The following is a 13782-nucleotide window of genomic DNA, read 5'->3' on the forward strand; positions in this document are numbered from 1 at the left end:
ATGTGTGATATCCAGAAGTGAATACATGTGGTCTGATCAGATATGGTCCGACTAAAGAAGAAAACAGCAGGGCTAGAACTCTTTTGCTCTGGGCACTATGTTGCTATTAGTACAGTCTAAGATCACATCAGATCTCAGACTGCCATGTTTGATTAGATATTTTTCTGAGCCTGGTAAAACAGACATTTTAGACTGTTTAGTGGTCATATTATAAATTTACAGCAAAGACTCCCAACTCGATATTATGAGAGGTTTGTAAATCCGTATGTGGAACTATAAATAAGCAAATACACTCCTGTTAGAATGTAAGATCCTTAAGGGTGGAGACTATTTTAGTTTTGAATCCCCTGGGGTGCTGAGCACAGTACCTGGCACAGAGCTTGTTCTTTAGTCATTTTTAGTCATGTCTGACTCTTTGTGACCCCATCTGGGGTTTCTTAGCAAAGATCCTGGAGCGGTTTGCCATTTCCTTTTCCAACTCATTTTACGGATGAGGAAACTGAGACAAACAGGGTGAAGTGACTTCCCCAGGGTCACACATCTAATAAGTGTCTGAGGCCAGATTTGAACTCAGGTTTTCCTGACTCCAGGGCCATCACTATATCCACTGTAGCAGCTAGCTGCCACCTAGATGACACAGAGTAGGGACTTACTAAATGCTTAATTGATTTCTTCTATAGGCTGAATATTTAATATGAGTTATCATTTTTCAAAAATATGTAGATGCAACTTAGTTTAAAAGCATTACTGAATTTATAAGCACTTCTTATCATTAGGTATTTTATCAACCAGTAGATTCTTATAGTGCAACTGCTGCCAAGTGAGGTTCTAAGAAATTTCTTGACATTTAAAAGGGCCCCTTGAGGAGATTGGGAACCGTGTATCTATACAGATAGTGGTTGAATTATAGTCTGCCTTTTTCTATGACAGTGACAGATTTTGAATATTTAAATCAGCAAATATCTATTCTCTATTACATGTGGAGCATTATTTTAGAATTTAAATACCAGTACTGTATAGTGGAAAGAGCATTGGAGTCGGGAGACCTGTTTTGGGTCCCTAATGTTGCCTCTGACATTTGTTAGGTATATGATTGAGAGGCTGAATGGTGTAGTAGAAAGGAGGCTGGGTTTGCAGTCAAACAACCTTGATTTCAATTCAGGTTTGGCCAATTAATACTGTATGACCTTGGGTAAGTTACTTAATATCTCTGTGAATCATTTTTCTTAGTTAGCCTCTTAGTTTTCCAATATATAAAATACAGGTATTGGATTAGATGATTACTCAGGTCCCTTCCCACTCCATCTCTACAATCCTTTGGTCTGTGAGCCTATCTTTAACCACCATGTCCTTATCCTTAAAAAAAATTATTAAAAATTGAATTATTTCTTAGGGTTGTTGTGAGGATCATACTTTTAAATATGACCTATTATCTTTGTGATTTCCCTGATAGGTGCTATACATACATGCACATAAAACTCTTTCAAAGACGTCCAAATCATTTATGCTTTAATGGCCTACACCCCTTGTTCTCCATCTCTACCCATAAGTCGTAAGACTCAGATTATCTTAAGTAATTTATATAATTAGATTTAGGATAGGAATTTTGAACCCAAGTTATGGAGGGCCTGAACATACTTGCTGTTATTTATTTTATGCTTGAATTTTATCGGTTAGGTAGTAAAGTAGATTGAGAGCTGAACTTGCAGTTAAGATGACCTGAGTTCAAATCCAGCCTCAGGCACTTATTAGATGTATGACCCTAGGCAAATCACTTATTCTCTATCTGCCTTAGTTTCCTTATCTGTAAAATGAGGATAATAATAACACCTACCTCCCAAGCTGTTGTGGGGATCGAAAGGGCTAACAGCCCAAAAGTGCTTTGCAAGCCTTAAAGCACTATAGGAATGCTAGGTATTATTGTTATTATTATTAGGTAAAACTCAATTATATCCTACTGGGTGAATGTGATCCTTTGAGGGAGTTAATCTAGAAGATTTTTTAATATATATGAATCTTTTTTCTCCTTTTAACATATATTTTAGAGTCCTCAAGTTATAAATTTAAAGTGGTAAAACTTGTTATTGAAGGTACATCTTTACGTGAAAGGCTATTATTAATTTAAATATTTTGTACATATCAATCATTTGATTGAGAAAAAAAGGCTGAGTTATATTCATTAATATGAGACATAGTTCTTTTAATGAAAATGAAATTAAAGCAAATACATTTTACTCTAGTATATGCCATATTCCCTAAATTTTCTGTGTCTTGGTTTATACTTTTCAAAATGGTATTGATAAGTCCCACCTGTCCAAGAAGGATATGCTGAAATGAAGATTAATGACTTAACATTGGTCAAACCCTTTGAGATTCTTTAAAGGAAAGTGTTTCATGAAGACAGAGTATTCTTACTAATTACTTTATTAGCAAATAAATCAACAATGAAGTCATATTTTAAGATTATGTCAGCCTTCTAGCTGGAGATAGCATGCTATATGACGGTTTTCCAAATTCTGTGGCAATGTTAAGGCCTGAATTCCTGATGGGAAAATATGAACTTGGGTAATGTCACCAAAAAAGAATCAAGGAAAACAAAACGTATGAGGGTTTCTCTGCTACGTGAAGATCAAGAGATATTTTTTCCTCTTCCAAAGAAAAAGCCAGTCATTTGAACATTTCCTCATGATTTTATGCTTAGGAGCTTTGGATACATCATGGTTTTCACTTTTACTTTTGTATTTCTATCAAAGGAGTACGAATGCTAGATGGAGATGTGACAGATATGGTCGAAGCAAAATCTGTCGGCTTTAATCCCCAATATGTGGCCATCTACAGTGCTAGTTGGGGTCCAGATGATGATGGCAAGACAGTAGATGGACCTGCTCCTCTAACTCGGCAAGCTTTTGAGACTGGTGTAAGATTGGTAAGTTTTTGTTAATACAGTTATTTTCACCTTATTTCTTTGTAATATTTATAGGTAAATTTTCTATACATATGTGTGTCTGTATATGCACATATACACATACATACATACACATATACACAATTAGCTTAACACAATACTGCCTTTTGTATATTGAACCTTCAAATTTTATTTTATACAACATCCCACCCCCCCTACACCTATTGTGAGTTAAATTGGTTCATAGGAAAAAGAGACATTTGTTCACTGAGTTGCTGATGAAAGACCATGTCTTAAGGATCCAAGAATTCTCATATGCCCCCTTTCCTTTGGTGGGAATTACATTGATGTTTACTTCGATGCATTTTTCAGTTGTTTTTCTACTGTAAAACTATACTCACACAATTCTTATTACAATTGCAATAATCACAGTGCTTCCCTGGGAGATAAAATGATCAGCTAAAGAAATGGTAGTATGATCCAGGATTTGGTAGAGAAAAATGGAATATTGATTATACTTTGGAGTCAGGTTATGTTTGCCACCCTGGTCTACATATGGAGTAAGAATATAAGCAGTCCTTCCACAGCAATGGGAAGGCTAGATCAAATGAGCTCCAGGCTTTCCAAACATAAAACAGTATCCACCTGGATTTGGGGTGAAGAATTGGAACCTTTGGAGGGAGAAATGTTAGGGAAAAAGTAAATGATAGATAATATTTTATTGTTTCTGATTGAGGATTCTATGACAAGGCTGTCTGATAGGACTCCAGTTTTATTCTTTAACCCAAGTCAACGCTACATTCCTTTGGGAAAAAAAAATATTGCTATATTTTGTTTTTATACCACTTACGTTTCTCAAGCCCAACCTCAGATATTTACTAGCTATGTGACTTTGGGTAAGTCAGTTAACCTCTCAGCCTCAGTTTTCTCATCAATAAAATGGGACTAATCATAGCACCAACCTCCTAGGGTTTTTGTGGGGATCAAATAAGATAATATTTATAGAATGCCTAGGACAATGCCTGGCATGTAGAAGATACTATATAAATGTTAGCTATCATCATCATCACATCATCTTTATTAATGTTTTTATTATTATATACATGTACATTATTTTTCAGTCATTTTTCAGTAGTCAGAGAGGGTGAGGGTAAGGTGTGGCTGGTTTCATTTGGTTATTGGTTAATAGAGATGAAAGGATGTGATGCTGATAGTCATATAACCCGGGCATTCTGCTTTTTCCTCTAGACCTTGATCTATAGTGGTATAGAAAGCACTTTCACGAATAAAATCACAGGTCAGGCAAATATTTGTGGACACACAATCATGCTGATGTGTGTCTTCCCTGCCTCTATTCAGTAATACACATGCATCCCAATGATAATTTTCAGATCCCTAAACTTACCTGCACCATTTCACAGGGTTATTGTGAGAAAAACATTCTTAAATTTGAGTCATAATAATGATACAGTGTAGAAATAGGATGGTGGGATGGCTCCTTTGGCTGAATTGTTCCTTTTTGTTCTCATTCTTAGTTGGTAGGGATGGTTCTTGGGGAAAGAGATGCATGAGTATAGACAGATAGATAGATAGATAGATAGATAGATAGATAGATAGATAGATAGATAGATAGATATAGTATATGTGTATAGATATAGATATAGTATATGTATATCTATCTATATACATATATATGTATATACACACATACATACATACACACATGTGTGTCCATATATGGGGTGGTTAGGTTGCACAATGGATAGAACTCTCGGCCTGAAGTCAGAAGGACTCATCTTCCTGAGTTCAAATCTGGCCTCAGACACTTATTAGCTGTGTGATCCTGGGCAAGTCACTTAACCTTTTTTGCCTCAGTTTCCTCATCTAAAAATGAGTTAGAGAAGGAATAGCAAACCACTCCAGTGTCTCTGCCAAGAAAGCCCCAAATGGTGTCACAAAGAGTAGGATAGTACTAAAAAATGATTGAACAACAATAACAAATTATATGAACCTTATGAGGTGTTGTAACATTGTGGACTGAACAAAAGGACCCCAAACCCCAGAGTTCTAGTCATTGACTATGCCATCATCTTGCTGTGATACCTCAGGTTACTCATTTAAACTTTCTAGGTCTCATTCTCTTCATTTTGTAGGGAGGAAGGTGGGGGAGGACTAGATGATTTCTAAAGACCCTTTTCATTTTAAAGTTCTATTTACACAAAGGAGGCATCATCCATTGGACTAAATGTTAAGTTTGGAGTCCAGGACAGCTTGGGTTTCAAACCCACCTATGATACTGACAAGACACTTACCTGACCCTAGACAAGTTGTTCAGCTTCTACATGTCTCAAGCACCTCTCTGACACTTATGCAATATCTACCAAGCAGGTTGCAGTCTGTGTCAGTGAAGGGTAGTTTCCCCACGCTCACAAGGAGTATTTGTAGATATATAGGTTATACTAGCAAAAAAAAAAAAAAAGTTTAAACTTAGCTCTGCCTCCTTTCTCTTGCCAAGAGTAAATGGGCTCCTAGAAAATTTATTTACTGTTTACTGTGAAGAGATAGGTTTACATAATCAGCTGGGATTCTGAGTGGGGGAATTCATGAGAATGTGTGGATGAAATCAGTTATTGAAATGACAATGTGGAAAAATTAGTACGGTTTGTCTCCACCCTTGTCAGGTGAATTGTTATGGCTGTGTCATTAAAAAGCCTCAAGCGAAAATATGGCAATACTTAACTGCAATCCTCTGGTTATACTAGTTGGGGCTGGAATAAAAAGTGAATATGTTTGTTCCATACCTATTTCCTGACCGAAAGATAGTTTGGGCTTTTTCTTTCTTTCTTTCTTTCTTTCTTTCTTTCTTTCTTTCTTTCTTTCTTCCTTCCTTCCTTCCTTCCTTCCTTCCTTCCTTCCTTCCTTCCTTCCTTCCTTCCTTCCTTCCTTCCTTTCTTTCTTTCTTTCTTTCTTTCTTTCTTTGTCTCTTTCTTTTTCTTTCTTTTCTTCCTTCCTTCTTTCCTTTCTTCCTTCCTTTTTTCTTTCCTTCCTTCTTTTTTAAGATAATCACTTTTCTTCTTATTTCAATTTGCAGCGGTGTTAGAGTCCTTCTAAAGCATGAGATTATGTTTAAATTGTTAACTAGGCTCTCGTTCTTGCGGTTACCTTAACAGCAAATGATTGTACCTTTAGATGATATGGTTATTGGTAGACTAACCCTTGGATTGCAAAACATTATTCTTTCCGTAGGTGCTATAGAAGGGCTGAGTCATTTAAGTTAAAGGAGTACAAATATTTGTTATTTATTTCTAACCTTTTTTTTTACAATCAAATAATAGACTCGTAACATTTTAATTAATAATAGCCCATCTGGTAAAAATTTACCTTCAGCAATATGTTTTAACACTTCAAATTTAAATATTTAGGACCCTAAAGGATATTGTTGGGATGAAAGAGTTCATACACTAGGTGAAAATCTGCTATATTTACTACCTAGGAAGATCATGTTTCCCTAGCCAAATGTGATTAGGTGTTTTGCCAAATAGTCACAGAAATCAAAGCTTAAAATAAACAAACAACAGACCTTCCAGACCCTCCATAAACTGGGTTTGGAATTTTTGCCTAAAATGTCAACATATAAGTGATATAAAATAATCTCAGTTTTTCAGCTAGGGAATAGAGGGAAAATGACTTTAGGTCTTATAGGACCTGCCAAGATTGAACATGATCTTTCCTTTCACAAAAATTTTAATCACATTTTTGCCTAGACCTCTCCGTTGCATTTACCTTGCTGTCTTCATAAACCATAGCTTGAAAGCTGGAAGGAACTTGAAAAACCATCAAGTCCAATACCTTCATTTTACAGATAGGGAAACTGAGGCCCAGAGAGGTAAAATCACTTGCCCAGGGTCACATCGGTTATAAAAGTAGCAGAACTGGAATACTAGTCCAGGACTTTTTACTACAAATCTGGTGCTCTTTTGACTGCACCATCCCACGTATGTAAATGTATTTCCATCCGAATTGCATCATAAACTTGAGAACAGGGTCTGTTTTGTATACATATTTCTATCCCAGTACCTACAAGTGTCTGGAATATAGACGATGAAGTGTTTGTTGAATCAAATTAGTAGTGTGACGTAGAAAGCAGATCAGCCAGGGGTGGATTCAGAGCCAGCAATAACTAGCATCTTAGGTTTAACCCATAAAAACCTGTTGTAGTTATTTGAGCAGAAAGGTCCCTTTTGGCTTTCCTGAGTCATGCTTTTGCCAGAAGAAGATTGTTCATGAGTCTTTAAAGTATCTTTTCCAGATTTTTTTCCCCCAACTATGGCATATTTCCTGGTTTTATTTGACTAAGGGTCTAAATAGTCACATGTTCTCTGAATACTTTTTGTAAATAGCCACGTCAAGCCCAAGGCCAGTTAGCTTTTTGTTAGATTCAGTTCATTCCAAATCATGTTGGAGTTGTTAGCACCTAGGAAGAGAAAAGCATGTGACATTTGGAACATCAAACATTTCCTGGAGTGAGTAATAGACCAGATTGGAAGGGGATAATAGGAAACTGAGTGCTTGTCAGCCGGAGGGTAATGTTTAATAGATGTGTAACACCTGCCTTCCCAAAGCGTTCTCTTTAATGGTATTCTCAAGCGTAGTCACTATATAAGACTTAGGGCATGTGTGTAGCAATAGAGGGAAGAGGAATGGAATGATAATCTTAATTTGTACACTCATCTTTTCTCAATTTATTTCCCTCTTGGTCCTACCTCCCCCATTCTTCTTCTCATCACCTTTCATGCCTGTATTTATATACCTGGTAGGGAGGAGGAGGAGGAGAGGAGCCATCTAAGTCATTTTAAAGTAAATCATAGACTTGGCAAAAGTGGGACGAAATTTAAGTATCCCAACAAAGAAGGATAGCAAGCATTTCACCTTGCCCTCTGCCCTTCTCAAACTGGAGAGCACTGCAGATGTGATCCTTTCAATAGATATTCACAGTTTTCTCATAGTTCTATGTGTTTTCATTTTCTTTTGTTTTTCATTTGATTACAAAGTGATTCCAAGGACTACCTATAAAAAGGCATTTACTGTCTGTGCTGTTGCTTTATTTGTCTTGGAGGGGAGGGTGCTGTTGGTGGTGGTTGATATATATCTTTTGTTAGCAAACAAGAAGGAGAATGATTTGCATAAAGGTTTCTTTTGTTTACTCAGTTAGGTGGTTTTAAATTAAGGAAGATCTCACTGATTCATTTGTATATTTAAAGTCCTTATAAGAATGAGATGGGAAACATTTCAAGGGGAAAAATAATTTTTAAAAAATAAATAAATTTGTCCATATCTGCTTTACAGAAACATCTACAGGTTTGATACGGTCTGTATTCAAGCCTGGAGTCAGAGTGAAGATAAAAATGACTTTGCTTTTAATAACAGCTCATATTTTATAGAGCTTTCTGTACAATGACCTTTTCAATAAGTTAATGTAGACCACTGCAATTTTCATTGGGGAAAGAAAGGAAAAAGAAATCACATCATTTTTTTTTTTTCGTCCTTCAGATAGTCTCATTTGCCACATAGGCTATAGGAATCCTGTGTGCTTCCTTGACTGCTCAAAGTAGGGATAGGTCAATGACTACACTACCCATCAGAATGCCCCACAGTCATTATTCTTTTTCCTAGTTGAAGGATTTTGGCTGTATTAGAAACTCTTTGGATGAAGCCAGGCTCAAGTTAGCAACTGACCGCTTATTCTTCTTCAAGTTAAACATAGGAGGAATCCCCTTCCTGATTTTTAGAAGAGAATTGTGCCCAATGTCTCAGGGCTCAAATGATATGGCACTACTAAAAATCCCACCACTCAAATGTTTGAACTCCTTAAGGTACTTATTTTATTATCGATGCATAAAAATTGCTGAAATAATTAACAGTTGGTATGAAAGGCAGGATTCTCTCAGGGTAAAAAATTGAGAAGATCTCAGTTCTTCTCTCCAATGTACAAAACTGAAAGTGGTTACCAGAATAAATAGGGTAGTGTCAATATAGCGCAATATATTGCAGAGTCTTAAGTACTTTCTGAACTGTATGATGGAATTGGCCTTGGTTGGGGAAAGATGGACATGGGAGTATTAATGCTTGGGGGGAGGGTGGGGAGGGTAGAGTAAGATTCAGGAGAGTCTTTGGAAACACCATGTGATGATAATTTAAAAACCTGTGAACTAGCCTCAGGGACTAAAAAATCCTGTGAATATCCATGTCAGGATTTTCATTATGAGATAAAATCCAACCCTTCAATTCCAGTGTAGTTTAGATGGGAAAGTACTAGGTTATAGCAAGAGGCTAATGCTTAATAAAATGGCAACCTAAACCTGTTGCCTGCAAAATAACCTGCTTGAAAAATAGACAAGATGGAGCTAGAAAACAAGGGAGAATACTCACATTAATCATCTGGAATGGCCCAGGCCATATGACAAGACTAATTAAATCATCAAACCAAATGCTACAAAATTACACCACATCAATCAATCAGTAAGCATTTACACATAGAATTAATATCATGCCAGCTCCTATTCTAAGTACTGGGATTACAAAAGCAAAAATGAAGGTTAATCTCTGCTTCTTAAGAATTACTGTCTAGCCAGTAGAGACAACAATTACATATAAAGTATGTGCAAAATAGATTCAGAGTGATTTGGTTGGGAGTCACTTGTAGTTGGGGAGATCAGGAAAGGTTTCGTGAACAAAGTAGCCCTTAAGCTGATCCTTGAAACTAAAACTTCTAAGAGACAGATGAGGAGGGACTGCATGCTAGCCGTGGAGTATAGATGGTACAAAGGCCTGGAGATTGGGAGGTGAAGCATCAGGAGTGAGGCATAGCAAGAAGACCACTTTGGCCCGGACCATAATATGTATGAAGGTGAATTACATGAAATATGGCTGGAAAGGTGGTTGGGGGTCAGGATGTGAAAACATACACAGCTTTTCTTTGAGGCCAGCCTTTCAACTTCTAGTCTACTTAGTTATACTATATTCTAGCCCATATCTCTCCATCTGACTGTAAGAATAGAATGATAATTTTTTTAAAAAAATCTTTACTAAGATCTAGGTAAACTAGAATAAAATTTCAATATTCCCTGGTTTACCAGCCTAGCAACTTTAGAGGAATATGCCTATCGATCTTTACCACAAAATAATTTAAATTCACCCAATAGTTATTAAATTCCAGCCGTGGGAAGGCCACATTGCTAGGAGCTAGGGGACATTTTTAATAAGACTTAATATTCTGGGAAGAGAGTGGGACGTATAGAAATAAAGGAAACAAAATAATTCTTTAGTGCTTAAGAGATAAAAGCAATTTAAATATTGTATGAGGTCTAGCAGGTGGGAAGTTATCACCAACTGGGTGAATCAGGGAAGAATTAATAAGATGAGGGAGTCTTGACATTTGAGGTAGGTTTTAAAGGATGAGTAGAAATTCAACAGATGGAATAAGTGTGGATATTACAGGCAAAGGTATGTATGAATAATTATATAGACAGGAGAAATGTAAGGAATGTATAGGGTCAGATGTCCAGTTGGGCTGAAACATAATGTATGTTGAAATCAGTCAGTAAATGTGTATTAAGTGCCCACTACATACCAGTAGTTTGAGATCAAACTGGAAAGGTAGGTTGATAACAAATCCTAGAGAGTCCTGATATGCATTAGGACAAATATTTAAACTGGGTAGGAAACAAGTCATAGAAGGGTGTTGAGCAGAGAAATGCCATGACCAGATCTATGCAAAGGGAGCATTAGTTTGCAGAGGTATTAAAGTGGATTGGAGGAAGGAGAGAGAATGGATACAGAAAATTCTATTGGGATGCTATTAAAATTGTACTGGTGGGTGATAATGAGGGCCTGAACTAAAGTAGTAATAGTGAGACTTTAGCTCAGGCCTGCACAACATATGGCCTTTGGGCTGCATGCTGCCAGTCAAAGGATTTCTGGCAGCCCACCACTGCTTAGCTCTCCTGTTTGTCACGTGACCCCCAGCAACCAGCCATCATCAGTCTGTCTCTATTTACCTTTACTTGGAAAGTGAGCTGCTAAAAACCCTATCTGCATCCCAAAGAAGTTTAGCCTATTTTAATTTTGGCCCCTACCTACTGCCAAGTTGTGCAGGTCTGCTATAGAGGAAGGGGCATATGTGAGATACTGTGGATCTGGAATTAACAGGATTTGGTAATAGATCAGATAGGAGAGGCGAGGGAGAATGAAGGGAATCAAGCTAACACCTGAATTTAAATATAGTAGAAAATGAACTGATGATTGCTAATGTTTTAACCAGTTACTGAGCAGTCTGGTAAAATAAGGTTAAAGGAAGTGAATGGTCTTTGAAAATAGAGATTAATGGAGTCATTGGATAGTGTGTGTGTGTATGTGTGTGTGTGTGTGTGTTATCAAATGAAGTTATTGTCCTTGAGAAAGCAAGGATAACAGGACTAAGGTGGTAGTTTGAATTCTATCATGAAAATATTTAGTTCTATTAATAGTGTTATAATGTCATCTCTCAAAGGTATCATGCATCAGATAACAAAGCATCCTAATCTTTGTTTCATCTTTAGTACAACAAGAGTTCCTTGACCATCCTTCTTTCTCTACTTCAGATACTTTTCAAATTATGTCATTCATAATGTATGCTATCTACAAACACTCCAGATGTGGTCTAACCAATATTAAAAAAAATGAGGCTGTACCCTCTAGACCTGGACACCATGACTCACTCAAAATACTCTAATGTTAAATTAACCTTTTGGTTAGCAATATCACACTGCTGACAAATACTGAATTTACCCTTCACTCAAAGACCCAGTTCTTTTCCAGACAAACTGCTATCTATACATGAATTCCTAGTCCTGAACTTGTAAAGTTAATTTTTGAACCCAAGTGTATCACTTTACATTTATCTATATTAAATTTCATTTTGATGTATTTGATTCAATGTTCTTACGAATCAAGATCTTCTTAAATATTGACTGTCATCTAACATATTAGGTATTGCTTCCAACTTGGTATCATTTGCATACTTGACAAACATGCCATCTAAGTCTTTATCTAGGTCTGATTTAAGAAAATAAAAGAGTTCAGCAGTACATAGCTAAGCATAGATTTCCCCAGGGTATTCCTTTGGTGACCTCCTAAAAAGATGATATAGAACCATTGATTCTCTTTGTGTCTAACCTTTCAACTGCATTTAAGTTTACTTGGTTGTCTTGTGTTCTAGCCCATATCTCCCTATCTGTCCCCAAGAATAGAAAAAGCAATTTTACTAAATTCCACAGGTCACTTCTACTGGAAAACTATAGCATATTTACAGTATTCCTCTCATCTACCAATCTAGTAACCCAGTCAAAAACCAGAATGAGGTCAGTCTAGCATGACCTACTTTTATAAAATAAATTATTGATGCTTTCTACTTTTTACTTGATAGCCATTTCTTGGTATGCTAGCCAGCATTTTACCCTCCCTTTTAATAAAGAAAAAATAGTTTAAGTACTGAGTACTGAAAAAATGATTACATCTGAAAGTGAAAGCATTGTTCCATCTTGACCTCTCTGATGAGACCATGCTAGATCTTTATGATCACTACGTCCCTTTCTAGATGTTTATTAACCATCCCTTTAGTAATACATTCTAGAATTCTTCCAAAATCAAAGCCAAGCACATTGGCCTGTAGTTTACAGTTTCCATCTTTTTTCCATTTTTGAGAATTGGAACACTGGTCCCTTTTGAATTCTGTAGTGCTTCTCCCATTACCCTTGTTCTTTCACATACGTCTCACAATGGTGATCAAAATCTGCAAATTTTTCTGGTATCCTAGGATGTGATTCATCTGGCCCAGGCTCCTTGAGCTCATTGAAATCAACTAGGTCTTCTCTTGCTATGTTCTTACTTCTCTTGAAGTAAGTTGAGTAGCTCTGTTTTCTCTCCCTCATCCCTTGCCCTCTCCTCCATTCAGAGCAATAGTCATATAACTTCTTTCCTCCAATGTAGCTTAAACAAACAAATAAACAAACAAAAACCTCTTGTTGTTACCCTTAATTTTTTCCCCCTAGCCTCAGCTCATTCTCAGCTTGAGTACCCCATCACTATAATTCTGGGACAAGATTCCCATAGTCATCCTCAGTTGCCTGCCCTCACTTTTATACATATTTTAAAAATTATATTTGTTGAGGAGTTTCCCATGCATCCCTGTCAAACTCTTTGGGCAACTCCCCTTTTTCCCTTTTATGAGAATTATTTCTCTTTCTGTCCTCAAAATTTTTCTTTGGAGTATCTCATTACTTCTGTGTTGATTTCTCCCGTAGAGTTTTAGACTATGTGATCCTACCCATTTTTTTCTTAACCCTTCCAAACCTACTCTCCTAAAATAAAACATAATATGTCAAGCTATTTCTGACTTTCCTCTCCTCCTCTATTACTATGCAGACTCTAAGATTGAGTCATCACATCTCCCCATGGATCCCATTGCTTACATCCCATAGAATAGCAACTGCTAGATATACAGGCAATGGGGTATAGAAATCTATCCTGCCCTACAGGGAAATTGAGGGGGAAGGGATAAGAGGAAGTGAATGTTGAAAACTAAAAATAAATTAATTAATTTAAGAATAGCTGCTGCTTTTTTGGTGAGAATTGGTTTCTGAATATTTCTCCTGTTGTTTCCTTCACCTTCTGAAGGATAATATTGTCATTATGGATTTTGCCAGAGAATTCCAGCAGATGACCATATAATTGATAACAATCAATAGTATAACTATTATATTAAGCCTCCATGCCAAGTTTGTGAACTGTTTCCTAAACTTATATACTTATTTCCTCTTTCTGTCCAAGTGGTGTGTGAC

General features: G+C 36.6%; 1 protein-coding gene across 1 annotated transcript in view; it reads left to right on the forward strand.

Annotated features, from left to right (window-relative positions):
- The window catches only part of PCSK5 (proprotein convertase subtilisin/kexin type 5), a 608686-nt gene that overhangs the window by 232230 nt on the left and 362674 nt on the right, over window positions 1-13782 (forward strand). Inside the window, 1 exon segment of the mRNA XM_027875021.1 lies at window positions 2754-2926. Coding sequence (XP_027730822.1) covers window positions 2754-2926 — 173 coding nt within the window.

Source organism: Vombatus ursinus, unplaced genomic scaffold, assembly GCF_900497805.2.
Source record: "Vombatus ursinus unplaced genomic scaffold, bare-nosed wombat genome assembly UNPS02014807.1, whole genome shotgun sequence".
NCBI lineage: Eukaryota > Metazoa > Chordata > Mammalia > Diprotodontia > Vombatidae > Vombatus > Vombatus ursinus.